General features: G+C 43.1%; 1 protein-coding gene across 1 annotated transcript; it reads left to right on the top strand.

Annotated features, from left to right (window-relative positions):
• The first annotated feature begins 12,081 nt into the window (after nt 1–12,081).
• Nucleotides 12,082–19,829, top strand: LOC132389069 (zinc finger protein 420-like). The gene is made up of 3 exons (XM_059961483.1): nt 12,082–12,202; nt 15,429–15,559; nt 19,402–19,829. The coding sequence occupies exons 1-3, from the start codon at nt 12,082–12,084 to the stop codon at nt 19,798–19,800; spliced, it is 651 nt and encodes a 216-aa protein (XP_059817466.1). The 3' UTR covers nt 19,801–19,829.
• The last annotated feature ends 338 nt before the right edge of the window (nt 19,830–20,167 follow it).

Raw genomic sequence — 20,167 nt, 5'->3', positions numbered from 1 at the left:
ATTCCACAGTGTCAAAGATACAGCAGGAAGTTCTGCAGCTGATCCACTTATTCTACGATTGTAGCTGTTGCCGGTCTGCTGAAGGAAATGAATTGGAAGCGCGAGCATGAGCCCGTCACCCGTGAGCACATTGGACGAGCGGGACAAGCGATACTCCAACTATTCCGGAAGGCGGTAGTCATGAGTCTTTCATTGTTATGAGGATGAATGATTTTTGGGGTACTTCACATTATCTTCAGCGGAACTAACGTAAAACTGTCAATTTTGCCTTAGTAAGGTATATCACAGTATTAAGTTTTACTACTCATGTTAAACCTTCATTTCTTGCCAATTAAACAAAATTTTCCAATACAATTGCTAAACTCACTTGACTTTCATTTATATGAGAGGTTTGGAGAGGTAGGGATTAGATTATCCTTGAAAGATGGAAGACGTGAGGGATCTGTCAGTGAATATATAAAAATGAAGCGCAGGAACCATGGACTGTTTCCGATCGCACTATGAACGGTCAGTCTCGGGTAATACAAATAACGCGTCTCGATTCAGAACAGCATTCGAAACAGAGGAATGAAATGCCGCGAATGGAGTCTATCGGTCGTCACTTCGACAATTTGCATTTCTAAAGTGAAATCCCTTCCAAAATTAAAAACAAAACGGGACAGAATCCTCCAATGATACAGCGGATGAATAAGCAAGTGGGTTAGGTCCTGATTTCCAAAAGCTATATAACAGGATGCAAGTTAATTGGGTGTCAGAAAGATTAAATATCTTGGAATAATATAAACTGTTTCTGTACAGAAACAAAACAGAACTCTATTATGTTTCCCTTTTCCTGGACTGGTGGAAGAGTTACAATCGATTTCCTCAGAGATCAGTTGCAGCAGAACATTGTTGTTCTTAACATTAATATAGAGCTGAGTAAGTCTGGAGTTGAATAACCAAGTGATGCAGTACGAGTAATAGAGTAACAGGAAATATTGCATTTAAAATTGAACACTGAGGATTAAGCAGTGTTTTATAATGAATCCCGATAAGAAACCACGCCTCTTGCACCACATTCTTGCACTGACGAATTATGTTTTCAACTAGACACATAGACCTCGGCATCAGCTAACAATACGGACACCACATCTCCTCCACAAGCCTCTTCCAATCCCTCAACGCCTTGCACCCTACCGGAACCCATTGATCCGGAAATTTCAACAAGCCTCCATCACTGACCCACGCTCTCACACTGAACACACCCACCCTCCACCCACTCCCAATGACCAGACGTCACTGCAAGATCTCTTCCCAGTGAGACGCAACCGAGTCCATTCCATTACCACGGGTCCTTGCCATTGAACTTCCGGACTCCAAAAGTTTTAAACAAGCCCAATTATCACACCGCCTCCCTTAAAATACCTTCAAAACCCACTTCTTCATGATCGACGTATGACAATGGCTCTATTCCTCCCCATTAGATTTTCCCTCTGACCACAATATTCCAACAGTTACACCGCCACATTAACCCCTGATTGGGCAATTACACGTCGGCCACTCCATTGATCGATATTCCACCAGCTCCTCTACGAACCGCACACCTCCAAATATATTTCCTACTGACCCAATCTTCGACAAAATGTTCCGTTTTGAATCCTCCTCTCCAACAGCTTCCTCCAACACAGCACATTCGCCATAGTTCCTTTGAAACCATACCTCCACACTGGACCACAGCCCCAACAGATCCCACTGACCCCATTCATACCGACTTTTCCCAATGACTCTACACCTCGCCACCAAACTCAACCGGTTGCCCAATTCCCCATATGTTATCCACGATACCGTAAACCTTCCACCTTCCAATGAACACGATATTTCTTCCAGCAGCTGCCACTGACTTCACACATTCCCATGTACTCAGCAGCGCTCCGGTCCGTCATCTGATTTACACCCGTTCAAATACTTCTTGTTCCGTTTGTATGAACAGTCCTGGACTGACTCTGCACTAAGTGAACTCCGTTTCTCAGGAATCCACGGAGGTTACAGTCCGGTAACTTCCTAGTATTTCCTGAGGTACTATGCCTGCTATCGGACGCAATACCTCGGTCAAGGTCAAGATTTCCATGGCAGCATACAACCTCAAGGAGGACTCAAATTGAGCATGATCTGTAGGTTAAAGTAATTGTCGACGTTTCGAATCGAAACCCTGTATCAGCGCCAATGTTCTATCTAATATTCTGTATTTCACGGGGATTTATCTTCCTCTTTGAGGACCTTTCAAAATCTGTTGCTTTCTGGGCCTGATGAATGCGGGAGGGGCGTTGGCGGTGAGTTGAACGTCCCGATGTGTTTTACAAAGTATAACTGCTTGTGAATTGGAGGGCGCTAGCCCGATACTGTAATGGAGTCAGGTTCACCAGGAGACTTTAAAGGCTATGCAGAGACAGGGAGCCATGTTTTCGAGATGAATCCTATAATTCGCCGCGAAAAGAATATGGAGCGGATGACATCCTTGTGTCCAGTTCACTGGGTAAATTCCGTGGCGGACAGGGATTCTCACCATCATAAACTGACCCTTTTCCTTGCTCACCTTTGTTCTCACTCTGATGTAAATGATCATCACTCTTATCCTCTTGGCAACCCGGGCTATCGCTCATCCAGTCAACGTCGGTTGATATTGCTGGTCGCAGGAATGTCGTGCGGAGCAGCCCTCATTTCTCTACCCTGTCCTTCACTCTCCGGTCTAACCTTTCTGAAGATTTTATTACCAGTCTGACTCCGTCACTTCCCTTTCCACTATTTCACTTGTGCTCCATAGGTTTTCCAGGGCTTGCTGATTCATTGCTCTAAAGAATTTCCCATCAGCCGGACAAACCGCAGAACAACTCATGCGCCAGGGTTTCCGTCTACACGGTTTCCCACTGATAGTGTATCAGACAGAGGTGCTCGATTCACCTCCCAGCTCTGCTCAGTGGAACTGGCTTTGAGATAATTATCTTCCACCTAAACGAGAATCACGTAAACTAACAACTCGCTTTATCAGTCTCCTCAAATACATTAGGAAAATTAACCCGTTAGCATACGGATGACAGCTTCCCCGTTCTATGAGATTTCATCCCACCTTTCTTGCATCGAAATTGAAACAATTAATTTGACCCGGAATCCCAAGCCACACACTCCACCTAGGAGTTCAGACGGTGAGACAGTTTACACAATCCATAGACTGTTTAACTCACGAAATTAAAGGGACACCTACAATACTTTGTAGTTTGTGACGGATAAGGTCTGGAGGAACCAGGAATATTTCGGATCTTGGCTTCAGTTCAGAATTCCATTGTACATTCAAGATCTCGGTAGGCCGTCAGGTGCCGGTCACAGTTGGGCGGGTTCTGTCACAAACCCGGGTCGCCGATGGAGTATTCTGGAGTTCTCAGCCTTCCTTACTGATTTTTTTTGGTGTGTGTCCGTGTTCTCTGAGATTTAGTAATGTTAGTTGTAAAGTATTGTTGCGTTTCTGGTGTTGATGTGTTATAGTTGAGTCTTCTCTCACTCCCATGTGAGCAGCCATTGCCCCCGGATAGTTCCCATTAAATTTCCTTGAGACTTTGCCGGCGTCCAATTAAGTACCCTTGGACTTTTGCCTCTTATCACAATGGTGACCTGTAAGCTGCTCACGAATCGGGGGTTTAATCAGCTGGACAAGGATTCCTCCGTACCCTTGAGTGTATTTAAAGTTGAAGGGCTAAACCCTCGGGGCTCTGTCGGCCTGGTCCTTGCGTAATGAAATTACGGCCGAGTTATTTCAAATTGTACAAGAATGTGTAATTGCTACTGCTTTTGGCGCTTTTTTCAGTTTGATTAATAAAATTTCTAGTTTTGTTGAATCTTCCTGCGTGCAGCGTGACAATACAATTCACAAATTCCAAAACTCGAGCAGTTCGCAGTTAAGCCTCCTCTGTTATGATATGAAACAGCGTCATACGTTTAAGCCGCCAGAAAACCCGCAGACAGTATTTTAGATTTTGTTTTATGACCCTGGAACCTTATGCAAGTCATGCTTCCCTGGTGTTGATGCCGGATCTATAATTAAGGACCTGTGTAGTGATTTATCAAAAACCCAACATTGATCGCTGCGACGCATCACTAGCCCCAGTCCTGTACTCCTAAATAAGGACAACCCCCATCCATCTAGCACATTGTGCCACCTATCACGATGTCAATATCAATGCTCCGGTAGTGAGTGCCTAGCACTACACATTCTTCTAACTTTTTGTTGACATGCTTATAAACTCAGTTCAATTCGCGAAACATTATCGCCCAATCCGGCTCTTCAGAATCCCTTCTCTGCATTTCTCACCAGTAATATGAGGCTCACTGGCCCTCAGTTCCCCAGCTCCTCCTTTGAGCCCTTCGGATGAAACGGCAATCCTGTCGTCCGCTGGTACCTCATTGATCTCAGTCGAACGTGTAACTATCTTTGCCAGAGGCATTGCTTCTCAGAAGTGCCTGTGAAAGGCTGTGAACTCCCAGAGGTTTGTCCATCCACATGTTCTTCAGGTGCGACACACCTCTTGTGCTTAGCCCCTGTTCCTGTGCAGCCATGAGCAGCGCCTCTGTCTGCCCGTCAGCCCTGCCATTTCGCCATTGATAAGACATTCTTGTGACAACCACCTCTGATATACGGCAATGGTACATCACACGTGCTGTGGCTTGTCCTTCCATGGCCTCTGGTCCTCTGGCTCTGGTTCAGCTTCTTCTGTTTCCATATCCACTTCCTGCTCTGTGACGTATTCCCATAAGTGCCATAGGGACCATCTTCTTGACATATTCATGGGTGTTTCTCATTTCATCCAGGACTGTGGCCTTGACCCTTCCTAGCCCCCGTCGTACTTTATTCCAGTGTCGCTGGACGATGGACTGTGGATAGAATCCTCCGTGTCTTGTTAGAAGTCTCCGGGTATTGATATTGTTTTTAGAGTATAAATTAATATATTTCGACCAAGATTACACACCCCGCGGTCCTCCAGAAACGCAAAGAATACTCCGAAGTAAAACGAGCATTAAAGAAAAATAAGATTACATTTCAAACTCCGTACGCTGCTAAACATCGAGTGTTTTATGACAATGGGATGCAGTTGTCCCAGACAGTGGAAGAGGCGACTACAGACATGAAGGCCAGTGGGTTGCCCGTCAGCATGAGCAAAACGAAAGAAAGCCTGGCTGAGGAAATGTCCCGCTCGGCTTGGGAAATAGTGCGAGAAACGAGAAGGCAGGAGACGGGAGGAAGCCGAGAGAAACATATCAGGAAGAGACCGGGAGTGTCGCAAAGACAATCCTCACCCCTTTCAGAAGAGCCATAAGATTTGGCTAACTTTAAAAATGCTGAAAAGACAAACAAGAGCAAAAGCACACGGTGATATACCTATCTCGAAAAATACATTATAATGTGGATTTTATATTACTTAGCAAACACAAGGAAATCTGCAGATGCTGGAAATTCAAACAACAACACACACAAAATGCTGGTGGAACACAGCAGGCCAGAAACGTCGACAGCGCTTCTCCCTATAGATGCTGCCTGGCCTGCAGTGTTCCATCAGCATTTCGCGTGTGTTGTTGTTTATATTACTTAGTTGTTATTCTCTATTCGCTCACTTACTCCTTTTTCCCCAGCAAAATGAGAATATATATGTGTGTGTGTGTGTGTGTGTGTGTGTGTGTGTGTGTGTGTGTGTGTGCGTGTGTGCGTATGTTTGCGTGTGTATATAGAGAGATAGGAGTAAACAGGGAAATATTTTCTGTGTAATGGATTTGTTCACTGGCATTTAAGAATACTGCAATGGGGGCCCTCAACTCACAAGTAGGAGGGGTTATCCCCACAGCTAGACATTTCATCTAGCTCAACGCAGGGTCGTCTACTGGAGACCTCAGCCTTGGAGTCACACGTCTGTTGCCATTTTTGTTATTATTTGCGTTTCTTGGTTCTTATTTGTACAGGGAGTAGATCGATTAAGTGTTATTCTAATTTCAATGATACATTGACAGATAAATACAGATGGATAAGGACAAGGTAAAATTCATTTATTTTAATGTAAATGGGCTATTAAATACAATCAAACTTAAGAGAATTTTATCCAAAATGAAAAAATGGAACAAACCCATGTGGTATATTTACAGGAAACTCATTTAAGTGATAATGTTGATTTTGACCTACAAACAAAGAATACTATTTGGAAACTAAATTCAAGTCTACTAAATGATCCGTACTTTAAGGAACAAATTAAAAAAAGAAATTGGTCTCTGCTTGGAATTTAATGATAATGGAAAGGTTTCACCTCCCATTTTATACGATAATCTGAAGCGGTCTTAAGAGGGAAAATTATAGCGATATCTTCAAATAAGAAAAAAAGGAATAAAACATAAGGGGATTTAGAAAATAAGCTGAAAGAACTAGAGAAAAAACACAAATTGAATTTGGCACAGGATACATTAGGGGAAATTAAAAGAATTAGGAATTAAATAAATAATTTGGCTACGAAAGAAATCAGGAAAAATTAAATGGTTCTGAAACAGAGACATTATGAAAGTGGATTGAAATCTATAATGGCGTGGAAACTGAAAAAAAAATTAGCAGAAAATACAATTCATAGAATTCGGGACACAAGAACGAAAATGATAAAAAAAAAAATAAGCTAAGTGAAATGCAAGAAACTTCTGAAGTGTTTTACAGAACACTATATTCCAAAGTTCCAGGGGGAAGCATAACCCAAATTGACACCTTCTTGAATTCTCTAGAGTTACCCACTTTAAGCGAAGAACAAAATAGAAGGATGACTGATGACATAACTGAAGTTGATTAAAAAGCTTCAATTAGTCGGCTTAAATTAAGCAAGCCAGCATGATTCGATGGGTAGACGGCAGAGTGGTACAAATAATTTAAAAATGAGTTAATTCCTGTTTTACTCCCCACACTGAACTGGCCCCTTAAAAAGGCACAAATGCCACCCAGTTGGATGGAAGCGATAATCTCAGCTATACCGAAAAAAGGCAAGGATAAAATGGAATGCGGGTAATTTAGAACAATATCCGTTCTTAATGTAGATTATAGGTTATTTACCTCCATCGTGGCCAAATGATTAGAGGAATTTCTACCCATACTGATAGGTAATGATCAGACTGGTTTTATACGACAACGCCAGACACAAGACAGTATACAAAGGACACTTCACATTTTGGATCATATACACAAAATAATATCGATGCAATAGTGGTAAGCATGGACGCTGAAAAAGCACTTGATTCGGTTAATTGGAATTTACTCTGCAGAGCTTTACATAGATTTGTTTTCCAAGACACAATTATTAAAACTATACAGACACTATATGACAATCCTGCTGCTAGGATTAAAGTCAATGGATGTTTATTAAATAGTCTTACCCTAGAAAGGGGTATGAGACAGAATTGTGCATGGCCACCACTACTCTTCGCACTATCTTTGGAACTATTAGCTCAATACATCAGACAAAATGAGGATATCAGGGGAATTATTATTAAAGGGACAGAGCATAAATTGGCTTGTTATGCGGATGACATTTTGATCTATCTAGGGCAACCAACATACTCTTTACCTAAATTGATGCAATCCTTTGAACAATATGGTCAATTATCAGAATACAAGATCAACATAGATAAAACCCAATTACTTTCATATTACTATAGCGCACAATAGAAATTGAAAGTTGATACCCCTGGGCATGGCACACAGTCTTTCACATATTTGGGCATCATTATCCCAAAAGATTTGGCAAAATTATCACAATGTAGTTATCAGCCTTTATATAAAAAAAAATTAAGCAGTATGTGTCATGATGGAGCCTGATTCATTTTTTCAGTCTCAGTTCAAGGATTGAGTCTATTAAAATTAATATACGGCCCAGACTGTTATAGCTCGTTCATGCATCACCAATAGAGATTAATCAAAATCAATTCAATCAATATATCAAGGTATATTCGGCAAGGTAAAATGCCTAGAGTTCGTCTCAAAACTTTGCAATTAGCAAAGGAAAAGGGGGGATGGGGCCTACCTTCTCTTAGAGATTATTATATTGCAGCACAGTTGAGAGCTGTGATATGTTGGTGCAACCCAGCATATGACACTCATTGGAAAAACATTGAGGAGCAGGTACTTCCCATCCCCATACAAGCAATTTAGGCTGATAACGACCTGCAAAGTTACATAAATACTATTGATAACCCATGGGTGAAAGTGACTCTTAAAATATGGAAAACTACTATAAATGAATATAATCTAGAGGAAGATATTGCAATTCTTAAATGGTGTGCATATGACTCTGATTTTACACCAAATAAATTGGATGCTAGATTTAAGTACTGGACAGCTAAAGGAATAACAGTTCTTTGCAACATAATGAAAGACGGAACACTGTTCAGTTTTGAAATGCTTAAAGAGAAACATTTATTAGAAAAACAAGATTTTTATCGGTATTTACAAATGCGACAATATGTTAATAAGACGCTTAAAAATGTAACCAAGGCAAATACATGCTTGATAGAACTCCTTAGAAAAGCATATAATTCAGATAATGGTAGTAGAATCATTTCAAGCATGTATAAGGGAGTGGCAAATGTAAAACACATTCGACTTCATACATTAAGTCAAAATGGGAGAAGGAAGGAGGGATAATTATATCTAAGGAAGGATGGTCATCAATATGGAGATATCAACGGCAGGTCACCAATTCACAGAAATGGAGGGAGTTCGGATGGAAAAAGTTAATAAGATATTTTATTACACCTTCTTAGAAATCCCCTTATGATGGTAACCTCCCTGCCTGCTGAAGAAATTGTGGAAATCAAAATGCAAATCATTATCATATTTTTTTGGGACTGCCTTTTTATCAAAAACTATTGGAGGGGGATACATAATGCCCTAACAAGACATCTTTAAATGTAAAATACCCTTGGAGAGTAAGACCATATATTTTGGATGTATACCTCAAGAATGGATGAAATGAGATAAATATTTACTGAATATACTCTTGGTGGCTGGTAAAAAGACTTTTTCTAGAAAATGGTTATCACAGGAAAGCCCAACTTTAAATACATGGATGGAAATTACAATGGACATTTGCAAAATGGAGTAGATAACAGATTGTGTTAATCATAAGCTGGAACAATTTGATTCATACTGGGGAAAATGGTTTAACTACATAATGCCTCATAGGCCTGATTTTAATCTCACAGATCAATGAATCTGTTGTAAAAAAAATCACTCCCTACCTGTACGTAGTTCTTTCCTTTTGTTTGTTTGTATTTTTGTTTCCACTGTTTTTTATAAGTGTATATCCCAGATAAATACTTTGTGGAAATTTTGTGATATATATTTTGTGATATGATATGTGATATGATATATATGTACAATGTCTAAAATACATCTTATGGAGCTGTTTGTTTGATGAACTTGTTACATACCCCGTAACTGGGTGTCTGATCAGCAGAGAGAGAAGAATCCGTTGGAGTCTGGTGGTACCAAACTAAAGGTGTTTATTAGTAAACGACACAATACAGAATCAAAAATGCAAATATACATATAAAACAAGTTAGCAGTAATTAACCTAAAAATGTAGGAATAATAATAAGCAATAATAAACAAGCTCTATCGATGTCTAGGGGTAAATGAATTGTCATAGGAAAGTATAGAGTTCAGTTCATAAATGCTGAGGTGATTATACTTGTGTTGAAAACGTTGGAGAGAGAGCGAGAACGACGGAGAGCGAGCGAGCGAGATGTAACAGCAACAGCTGTGGCAGGAAAACCTTTTGTGGCTTTCTTAATCCGTCGTGTTTTTGTGGTCATTCAGTTATAACCCCTCCGTCCTTCAGCTAGACTGTTCTTCTGTGGTGGACTCTTCACTCTGGCATGAGTGGACACACAGACAAGTCCCCACCGGCCCTGCTGTAGCACTGTGAGCTTTACTGACCGATCACCTGGTTCGGTCTCCGAAGCCCCCACCTTTCTGTGGGTTCCCGACAGTCAATCAGTGTCCACTAGGATGTCTCTCCAGACCTTTCTTTTATCCCCACTCACGGGGTCTCAGCTATCCATAGAGGGAAATTTAGAAATTGACAACATTCCGAACAGAACAGCCTTGGATTAACAATGTTTCCAGACAGGGATATTTGTTACACCTTAATTGTAATTGTCGGTCTCCCGGGTAAGTACCTTTCGATTACTGATTCGGAAGCAGAGACCTCACGCCGCTCTCAGCTACTGCTGAGTGAGTGAGTGAGTGAGTGTGTGTGCCTGTCTGTGAGCTGCTGATTGTGCATCGGTGAACAGTGGCAGGCATGCAATGATGTTTGTCCAATGGTGCAAATTATAGATTAGCGCGATGTGCTGGGGAATTAGCTCAAATGGTAGAGCACTCGCTTAGCATGCGAGAGGTAGCGAGATCGATGCTCGCATTCTCCATCGACATTTTGTATTCAGAGGATTCGTCGCACCAAATCCCTGAACTTGGAATGCACAAAAGATGCGGTTGTGCGGAAAGTGCCTCAGTCAAAGGGCCGGAAGAAAATGTCGTAGGTTTGCTGCGTTGAAAGCAGATTGGTGGGAAAGCCGGCTGGCAGCTGGTGTTTCCGTAATGGATGAGCTGCAGGCGACGATTCAGGCATAAATCAGGTGAGTGGTTAGAAGGACATTGCCCTGGTTACTGGGTGAAAAGAGAAAGCTGAGTAACCTTTGATTTGAACGGGCGAGGACGATCAAAGAGCTGTGTTGGAATCGTAGTGTCCCTAGAATTGTCAGAAGCGCGGTGATCGGCGTCATCCCGTGGCCTGTGGCCCCCAGTGCTGGAAGGACGACATAGTTGCCACAGGCAGGCTTTTGCCATCGGTCGACAGATGCCGGGCTGAAATCTGCATAATGATTGTCGGTAGGAGCCAACGTGGAGAAACTTGGTGTCGCTTTTCCTTCGATAGATCAGTTGGTAGAGCGGAGAACTGTAGAGGAAATGGAGTCATCCTTAGGTCGCTGGTTCGATTCCGGCTCGAAGGATCAGGAATTCTTTTACTGCGCCCGTCATCAATTCCATACCACAGCCTCGCCATGATTCAAATTCCCCCGCGAACGTGGCATTTGTGGACAAGCAGCTGGAATTTCCTTTATACCATGTTAACATCATTTTGAAATTATGCCAAAATGTTTCGACATCTTTGGGAATATTATAATGAAATACTCTGAATTTAAGTGCATTAATGAATATAATCCATAAATGTGTTAAACACTAAACGTATCACATTTACAATGAAAAATTTCAGCTTCAACATATGTGCATTGTCATTGTTTTCAAGTTACAACACTGTCACAAATGGTCACAATAAAGACAGAATAGAAGTCTTACTGTTAAGAAACCACCAACGTCGTCCCGTCAGAACATTTCACTGTTGCATCCTCCCTGTCAATTGTGACTGCCTGACAGTGTTTACGTGTCTTGTGTGTTATGTTTTGTCATCGTTTGACTTGCATATTACAGATTTAAACAACATTACAAGTGCCGAGCACTTTTAAGACCGGGTAACAATGTTCTGCTCAGAGCAATGGTTTGTCCCCGAAGCAGTAAAATAAAACAGAGGGAAGGTTGCTGCGGTGCAAGATCTTGTTTCCAGAATCTGACCTTGCAATCGAATAGTAACTCGGACTTTCGGAAAGAAGCGTAGGTGCGCACTTCAATTACACTACCCCTCTCCTTGGAGATACCGCGCTTGGAGTTCTGTGAACAGTCTTGGTCGCCCTGTGATAGGAAAGGCAGAAGTCCGCTGAAAAGAGTGCAGTCAGTATTCACAAAGATTTGCAGGGACTCGCGGGATTGAGTTACAGGGAGAGGTTCGGCCGAGTGGCATTTTATTGAGGGCAGAAATGTAGCTGGATCACGAGCGACGTTTCCTCACGTAGAAGTTGCTCTGTGTATTGAACAGCCTGACAAAGTAAATGGGCGTACAGAGTCGTTAACAATATTTGAAGTACACATGGACAGTTTGACGAATGTGACCCAATCACGAACAACTGTATCAGGTGGCCATGTCGGTCGGCATGGAGATATTGGGCCGAAGGACCCGTTTCTGTGCTCCATCATTCTTGGACTCTGCTCATCGCTGCTGCATCCGTGAACGTGAAGAGATTAATGTGAGCATGCGCTACTGTAAAACGCTTTATGCTGCGGTCACGTGTTCAAACTAACAAAGTATCTTTTTACTTCCACTGATAATGTCCAGCAGAGATTTAATTTCAAGAGAACAATTTACGGCTGTATTTCTGCCAAAAATGCGTTTGAATTTCTTTATTCTTATTTTTGGTCTATTTTTTCACTGCAGTTAACCTTGTGACGATCATCATTCTCAGCCGAGGAAACTGCGGTCTGTCCAGATGTGTGACGCGTTACCTGGTGGCGATGGCTGCGGCGGATCTAATGGTGGTGGTTATCGAAGTCCTGTTCTACCAGATGGGTCGAGCAAACGGACCGTCTGTTGAATCCGCTACTTCCTTTCTTCCTCATTTTGACCCTCAATGCTCTGACCGTCAGACAGATACTAGCGGCGAGCAGAGTCCGCAGGGGGCTGAAGGGACGGGGAAATTGCGGGAAACACCGGGATCCGGAGATGCAGAGTCGGAGACAATCCATCATTCTGCTCTTCAGCCTGTCGGCGAGTTTCCTTCTCTGTTGGGCGACAACCACTCTGGTCTTCATCTCATGCGATGATTCTACACAGACCTGGAAACGTCTATTCGGCTTTTTCAGGCACAGTTTGGGGTTCAGTGATTCAGAATTTCAGCAGCTGCACGAATACATTTATCTACGGAGTGACACAGACCAGATTCAGAGAGCAGGTGAAAATCATTCTGCTCTCGCCGGCTACTTTAGTTTTGAAATATTTTTAGTCTGTACCGCTCAGATGAAAGGGTCAAATAATTTACAAATTTCGAAATAAGATACCGCTCTGCAAGTACATTAATGAATTGAACTGCCTGAAAAAGTTACTGTTCCCAGCATTTCTGCCTTTCCATTATTTCAGAAGTAAAATCATTTATTTTTCTATTACAGATTAGATTGCTTGTCGTTTCGGTTCTGTAAAATGTATTTTACCTTGCACATTATATCACCCTGATATCCGGGATTGAAAACACGCAGATCCATTGTCGAAGTGTCCATTTTCTAAATCTTGCTAGTGACCTGGCCGTGTCTGCCAATCCCGACGTCCATTCTCCTTCCCTCTTGTTCCGAATTCTCCCTTTATTTAAACTTCCGATTTGTCTGCTATACCTGTATGTATAATTGCCTTTTCTCTGTCCGGATGAAGCTTTCCAGTTTCAGCAAGAGTCGAATCCTACAGCCCGGAGGAGATGTAATTCTTCATTGGCCCAACTTCGCTGTAATTTGATAACATATCGGGACACATTTCCTATTGGCCTGAGACTATTTTCATACAGTAAATACAAGTTACCCTTGCTATAACAGGTTTGCAGCACAGGCCCTTTACAACAATGATGCCGAACATGAGGAAAACGAGAAACAAGTTAAAAGAATTTACGTTTTATACTTTCAATAACGTTAAGTTGTATAACTTCAGAATTAATATCTTCGGTAGGAGTAATGTGTGCCCGGCAATTTTACTTCAGAAAGTTCAATTACAGTATTGATTTTTTATTATTGATGTTGTCTTCTTATCGTGACATTCAAATGGTAAAATTGCGGCATAATTGCTAAAAGCGTTCACTATCAGTGATACGGGTGATTTGGAGAGAGGGGTTAGATCATCCTTGGAAGATGGGAGACTGTGATGGAATCTGCCAGGATGATATAGCAGTTTGTAGGACACTCAAATGCTAAGAACGTGGAAAATGTGGAGAAGGTACTTAAATTATGCCTAGAAGAGAGAAGATGTGGGGAGTCTGCCAGGATGATATGAGAATTGTGAAGGCAGAGTCACAGTAGGTGTAAGGACTGTGGACGGTCGGTACAGGAAGAATACAGTGAATGTGCCTCGAAAAATCTAACCGGGAATCAAAACACATTCCACACAGAGGATGGAGATGCGGGGAAGGGGCTCAATTTGCATTCACTGGGACAATTGCGATATATTAGAATGAAGTTGTTAAAAATAATCGCTTCTTATTAACACGGGGGAACCCTTCAGTGAAGCAGAAGATGCGTAAGCTGATGCAATGGGGCAGTTACTGACTCCCAAAAGCTGCGGGGTAATCGGGTGGCCATGGAGATTTGATATCGTGCAATAACGGGGAGCGCGACTCTGCAGAATCAAGCCCTGAAATGTTGCTGCTTCTCCGGACCGGTGAAGGATTCACACTAGACTTCCTCAGATGTCAGTAGCATTTGCAAATTTTTATAATCACTAATGGAGAGCGGGAAAACTGGGAGAACATAACAGTGACATAGTGGAAGGTTAATGGGAAATACAGCAGATGAAATAAAATACTGAAGGTCGTGACTCCCGATAATAAAACTCGCCTCTTGCACGACCCTCTCACACTGACTACGCGTGTCTCCAAGTAGCTACAGATACTGACCGTCGGAATCTCTCAACCCCCACAGACACAACTCCTCCTCTAACCTCTTCCAAACACCCAGACTCGGAATGGAAGTTCAGACACAGACGGCTTGGCCCCTCTTTCAATATTGACAAGCGGGTCTCTGTTCAAATAAAGATCGTCCGCTCAAACTGGAATGGCGGTAACTAGCCCCTCGCTTTATCCTCTCTCTAAAGTCATGAGGGAAACTGCCCCGGCAACATACACATCACGTCTTCCCCGTTCTCTAAAAATTCATCCCGCCTTATACGTATCGGGATTTAAACTTGTACGTTGTCCCTACTTGGCCCCGAATCGGAAGCCACACATGCCTTTCCCTCCGCCCCTCACCACTGGGGATCATTTTACCAGTACGGGTGGGATATGGTCAGGAGGAAGAAGGGGTATTTTGGATCCTGTCCTTTACTCAGAATTCCAAAGGACATTCCGGACAGTACTGGGCCGTCAGATGCCGTCCATGGTGGGACGGGATTTGTCGCACCCTCTGGTCGGCGGTAGAGTATTCTCAGAACTCTGTTTTTCCCTTTGCTGTTTTTGTAATCCTCTGCTTAGTTGCTGCCTGAATGGCAAATTTCCTCCAACATTTTGTGTGTGTGCGTCTCTGTATTTCCATCAACTGCAGAATATTTTGTGTCTTATATCTGCCTTTGTAAGAGGATTGAACGTTGGCATTAGATACCCTTTGATATTGAGTATGGGAGCCGCTTTCTGCGTTAAAGCAGCTGCTGAGTTTTCCATATACAAATGAAAACTGAGGTTTGGACATGGAACTGGCGCTTGCAGAAACTTTTAATGGCACCGTGCGTACCCATAATGCTCAGCATTAAAAAAATTCGCCGGCGCTGAAGCATCGGTCATATGCGCAGGCGTGAAGGTTGTGACGGTGGCGAATTTTACGCATGCGTGCAGTTCACAAAAGGTCTCGGGAGCCCGGCAGCTGGATCGGACGCAGGTAAGCAGTTATCTACGGACTACTGTCCTAAACATCGACTGAGGGGCAACTGCTGTGAGCTCCCCACACCGTACCCCGCAATCCCGGGACGGCCCTGCTCACCTCCCTCTCTCTCTCAGCCCCACGATCCGTACACGGGTCCCGGGGAGCTTCTGGCTGATGAGGGAATGGGAACCGATGGATCTCTCAGACAGAGCTGAGCTCCAGCTATCTAAATGCAAGGATTAGGAACTCGGAGAAAGGGAACAAAATTTTTTACATCACATTGAGAAAATCACCTTTGTTTCGCTTCCAATCACAAACTCTGCAGATGCTGGAAATCGAAGCAACACACACAGAATGCTGGAGGAATTCAGCATTAGTACTCTTTTCCATAGATGCTGCCTGGCCTGCTGAGTTCCTCCAGCATTTTCTGTGTGTTGTTGAGCTACCTCCTCTCGTTCTGGACTTTTCTACCGGTGACGACATGTTTTGACCCATTCTGTCTGGAAGTTAATGACATCAAAAACCTTTGCCCTTGGGCAACAAGTAACTTTCACATCCCAAATGTGCCAGACTCCAATGAGACAGACTATTACCCTTCCCTTCATATTTATAATAGATTCTACCTTCTTTTGTTCTGGACTTTTCTACCCGTGACGACATGTTTTGACCCATTCTCTCTGGGAAGTTAATGACATCAAAAAACTTGGTCCTGGGCAACAAGTAGCTTTCACATAACAAACGTGCCAGAGTCTGTTATTCCTTTCGCTGTGGTAACGTTCCCAGGATCGTAGCAGCAGGAACAGTTTGTGGTTGTGGTGAACTGGGTCCCCAATATCCTTAGGGCATGTTTACACACCTGTCTCTGTAAATGGATTGAATAGTTCACATCTGCAGATGTGCTGGGCTGTCCGCACAACTCTCTGCAGGTTCCTGCAATTACGGGAAGTACAGTTCCCGTACCAGGCAGTGATGCAGCCAGTCAGGGTGCTCTCAATTGTGTTCCTGTAGAATGTTCTTGGTATTTGGGGCCCCAACCCAAACTTCTTCAGTCATCTGAGGTGACAGAGGTGCTGTTGTGCTTTTTTTTACAACACAGCTGGTACGTAGACACGTGGAAATCTGCAGATGCTGGAAATTAAAGAAGCACACATAAAATGCTGGTGAACACAGCAAGCCAGGTAGCATCTATAGGAAGAAGCATGTCGACTTTTCTGGCCGAGACCCTTCGTCAGGGCACCATGTGATATCCTCGGTGGTGTTTATGCCAAGGAACTTAAAGCTCTTCACCTTCTTAACCACAGATTGATTAATGTCAATGGGGGTTAGCCTGACTCCATTCCTTCTGTCGTCCACAATCAGCTCCTTTGTTTTTGTGACAGTGAGCGAGAGTTTGTTTTCTTGACACCAGTCAGGTTTTGTTCAGACCTCAGACAAAGTCAGCAATCACATGGAGCATGGTGCGATGAATGTGCTGAGCTGTGTATATCACAATGCAAGAAGCCTCGTAGGAAAGCCAGATGAGCTCAGGACAGGGAATTATGATATTGTAGACATTATTGGGACTTGTTTACACCAAACAGTCTGAGGGATTCAGAGGAACAAATCTGTAGAGAGATTGCAGACCATGTCAATAAACATAGGTTGATTCAGTAAGTGATTTTAACTTTACACATATTGACTGGGACTCCCACACTGTAAAAGGACTGGATGTGGTAATGTTTGTCAAATGTGCCCTTAATCAGTACGTAGAATTCCCGACGTAGAAGTGTGCAATAAGCTGTTAGCAAATGATCCAAGGCTGGTGACAAAATTTAGTGATCATAATGCCATGAGATTCAAAATAAAGATGGTATAAGAAAGGTCTGGACAATGGGTTGAGACTCTAAATTGGAGAACGGTCAATTTTGATTGTGTCAGAAAGGATCTGACAAGTGTGGTTTGGGACAGGCTATCTTCTAACAAAGGAGATCTCAGTAAGTGGTAGGCCTACAGAAGTGAAATTTTGAGGGTGTAGAGTCTGTATGTGACTGCCAAGATAAAAGTTGAGAGAAAACTGGTGCAGGGAATCTTGGTTTTCAAGAGCTAGCGAGGCCCCAGATGTTTTGTTCCTCTAAATCCCTCAGACGGTTGGGAGCTACCAAGACCCATAAATGACTACAATATCAGGATTTCACACACTGAGCTCATCTGAGGTTTTTTAGTTGTCTGCTGTTGGTTTCTAAAAGTTTTTGCTGTATTATGTGCCCTCTCTCTGGCTTTATGTTGGCTTTGGCTTCTCACTTTAGCCACGGTTGTGTCCTCCTGTTGTTCTAATATTTCCACTTCTGGGGAATCACTCAGCTCCCGAATTACTCCCAGAAACTCCAACCATTGTTGCTCCGTTGTCACTCCTATCTTTCCCTTCCAAACAAGATTGGCCAGCTTCTCTGTCACAGAAACATGGAGAAGTTCAGCATGGAAATGGTCTATTTGGCCCATCCAGTCAATGCTGAAAAAACATTTAAGCTGTCTAATGCAAATACCTGCACTGGTACCATCACGCTCCATACCCCCACCATCCAGGTTCCCATCCAAACTTCCTTTAAGTGGTGAAACCGAGCACATATTCGCCACTTGTGCTGGCATCTCATTCCACACTCTCACAGCCATTATAGTGAAGAGCTTTTCCAAATGTTCCCATTAAATTTTCATCTTCCCCATTTACCCATGACCTCTGGTTGTGGTCCCACCCAACCTCAGTGGAAAAAGCTGCTTGCATTTACCCTATCTATACCCCCATAATTTTCTATACTTCTAACAGAATCTCAATCCAATGTATAATTTCCTTGTTTATTTTAGAGCCTTTTTTAGGTGTGTGAAATGATGAGGGGCATTGAGCATGTAGATAAACAGAAGTTTTTTTTTCCCAGGGTTGAAATGGCTAACACGAGGGGGCGTAGTTTTAAGGTGCTTGGAAATAGATACTGAGGGATGTCAGGGGTAAGATTTTTACACAGAGAGTGGTGCGTGTGTGAAATGCACTGGCAGCAGTGGTGGTCCAAGCAGATACAATGGGGTCTTTTAACAGCCTCGTAGATAGGTACATGGAGCTTAGAAAAACAGACTGTCCCAATCCACAGTTGCCAGATCCTAGTATCTTAATTCCAGGTGTTGATCCATGCCCTGAACACATCCGCCTTTCCTGCAATGCTCCTTGTATTGAAATATACAGGGCTCAGCATATTCACTGCATCATGCTCAACTTTTTCATTCCTGACAATTGAGGACTGAACAACAACTATCTCCACAAACACTCCACTCTCTGTTCAGTTATTCAGGCTCGCATTCCCACTGCAACTTTCGTTTAACCACCCCCCCCCTTACCCCCACCTCCCAGCATGCAGCTCTACCCTTTGGCTTTCCAGGTCAATAAAAATGAGGTGCATACCAGGTACAGGCAGATAGGAACAAATGGGGTCCTTATGAAATACAGGAAATTCAAGTGAACACTGATGAAATAAATAAAAGAAGGCACGAGGTTGCCCCAGCAGACAAGGTGAAGGAGAATCCTCAGGGAATCTGCAGATATGTTAAGAACAAAAAGATTGCATGGGAAAAAAATAATCCTCTGCAAGATCAGAATGGTAATCCATATGAGGAAACAAAACAGATAGGGAGGACAAGGCAGTGGATGTGCTCTGCATGGACATTTGCAAGGCACTTGACAAAGTCTCATATGGGAGGTTGGCCAAGAAGGTTCAGTCACTCAGCATTCAAGATGAGACAGTAAATTGGATGATCAAACCTTAGGAACTCAAGTAATCTCTCTTGAAATGTTGTCCTACACCCATTGATGGATTTTGTAAATCTATTTACAGGTTATAAATTGGAAGGAATTTGTCTCCAGGAATCTCAAACATGACATGCCAGTTTTGCTGTCTCTGTCTGGATATTTAAGAAGTGGAGCGAGGGATTCAATCGACCATCCTTCCTGCTCAGACTGTGGGGAGGGATTCACTCGGGCATTTGACCAACTGACAAGCCCGTCATTTTACACAGGAAAAAGGCCGCTCACCTGCTCAGACAGTGGGAGTGGATTCACTCGGTCATCTCAACTGAAGGTAAGTTCACACTGGGCAAGGCCATTCAGCTGTTCTGTGTGTGAGAAAGGATTCCGTCAGTCTTCCCACCTGTGGACACAATATTCAGTTCACACCAGGCAGAGGCTGTCATCTGCTGAATTTCTGGGAAAGGATGCACTCAGTCATCTGACCTAATGGCACAGCAGTGAGTTTGCACTGGGGAAAAGCCGTTCACTTGCTCAGTCTTTGGGACGGGATTCACTCAGTCATCCAATCTGCAGTGTCATCAGCGAATTCACACTGGAGAGAGGCCATTCAGTTGCTCAGTCTGCAGGAAGTTATTCACTCATTCATCTCACCAACAGAGTCATCAGCAAGTTCACACTGGAGACAGGCCATTCACCTGCTCAGAATGTGGGACGAGATTCACTCATTCATCCACCCTACAGAGTCACCAGCAAGTTCACACTGGGGAGCGGCCGTTCACCTGCTCAGAATGTGGGAAGGGATTCTCACTCACATCCCACCTACAGAAACACCAATCAGTTCACACTGGGGAGAG

Source organism: Hypanus sabinus, unplaced genomic scaffold (assembly GCF_030144855.1).
Source record: "Hypanus sabinus isolate sHypSab1 unplaced genomic scaffold, sHypSab1.hap1 scaffold_47, whole genome shotgun sequence".
Lineage (NCBI taxonomy): Eukaryota > Metazoa > Chordata > Chondrichthyes > Myliobatiformes > Dasyatidae > Hypanus > Hypanus sabinus.
This window is presented reverse-complemented; position numbering and strand designations above follow the sequence as displayed.

Bases quoted from the DNA above. Each gene is read 5' to 3' on its own strand.
- LOC132389069 (XM_059961483.1), top strand. From the start codon at position 12,082: ATGTCGGTCGGCATGGAGATATTGGGCCGAAGGACCCGTTTCTGTGCT. The intron at 12,203-15,428 runs GTAAAACGCTTT...CATAATGCTCAG, and splicing joins TAATGTGAGCATGCGCTACT to CATTAAAAAAATTCGCCGGC. The intron at 15,560-19,401 runs GTAAGCAGTTAT...ATCTATTTACAG, and splicing joins GGCAGCTGGATCGGACGCAG to GTTATAAATTGGAAGGAATT.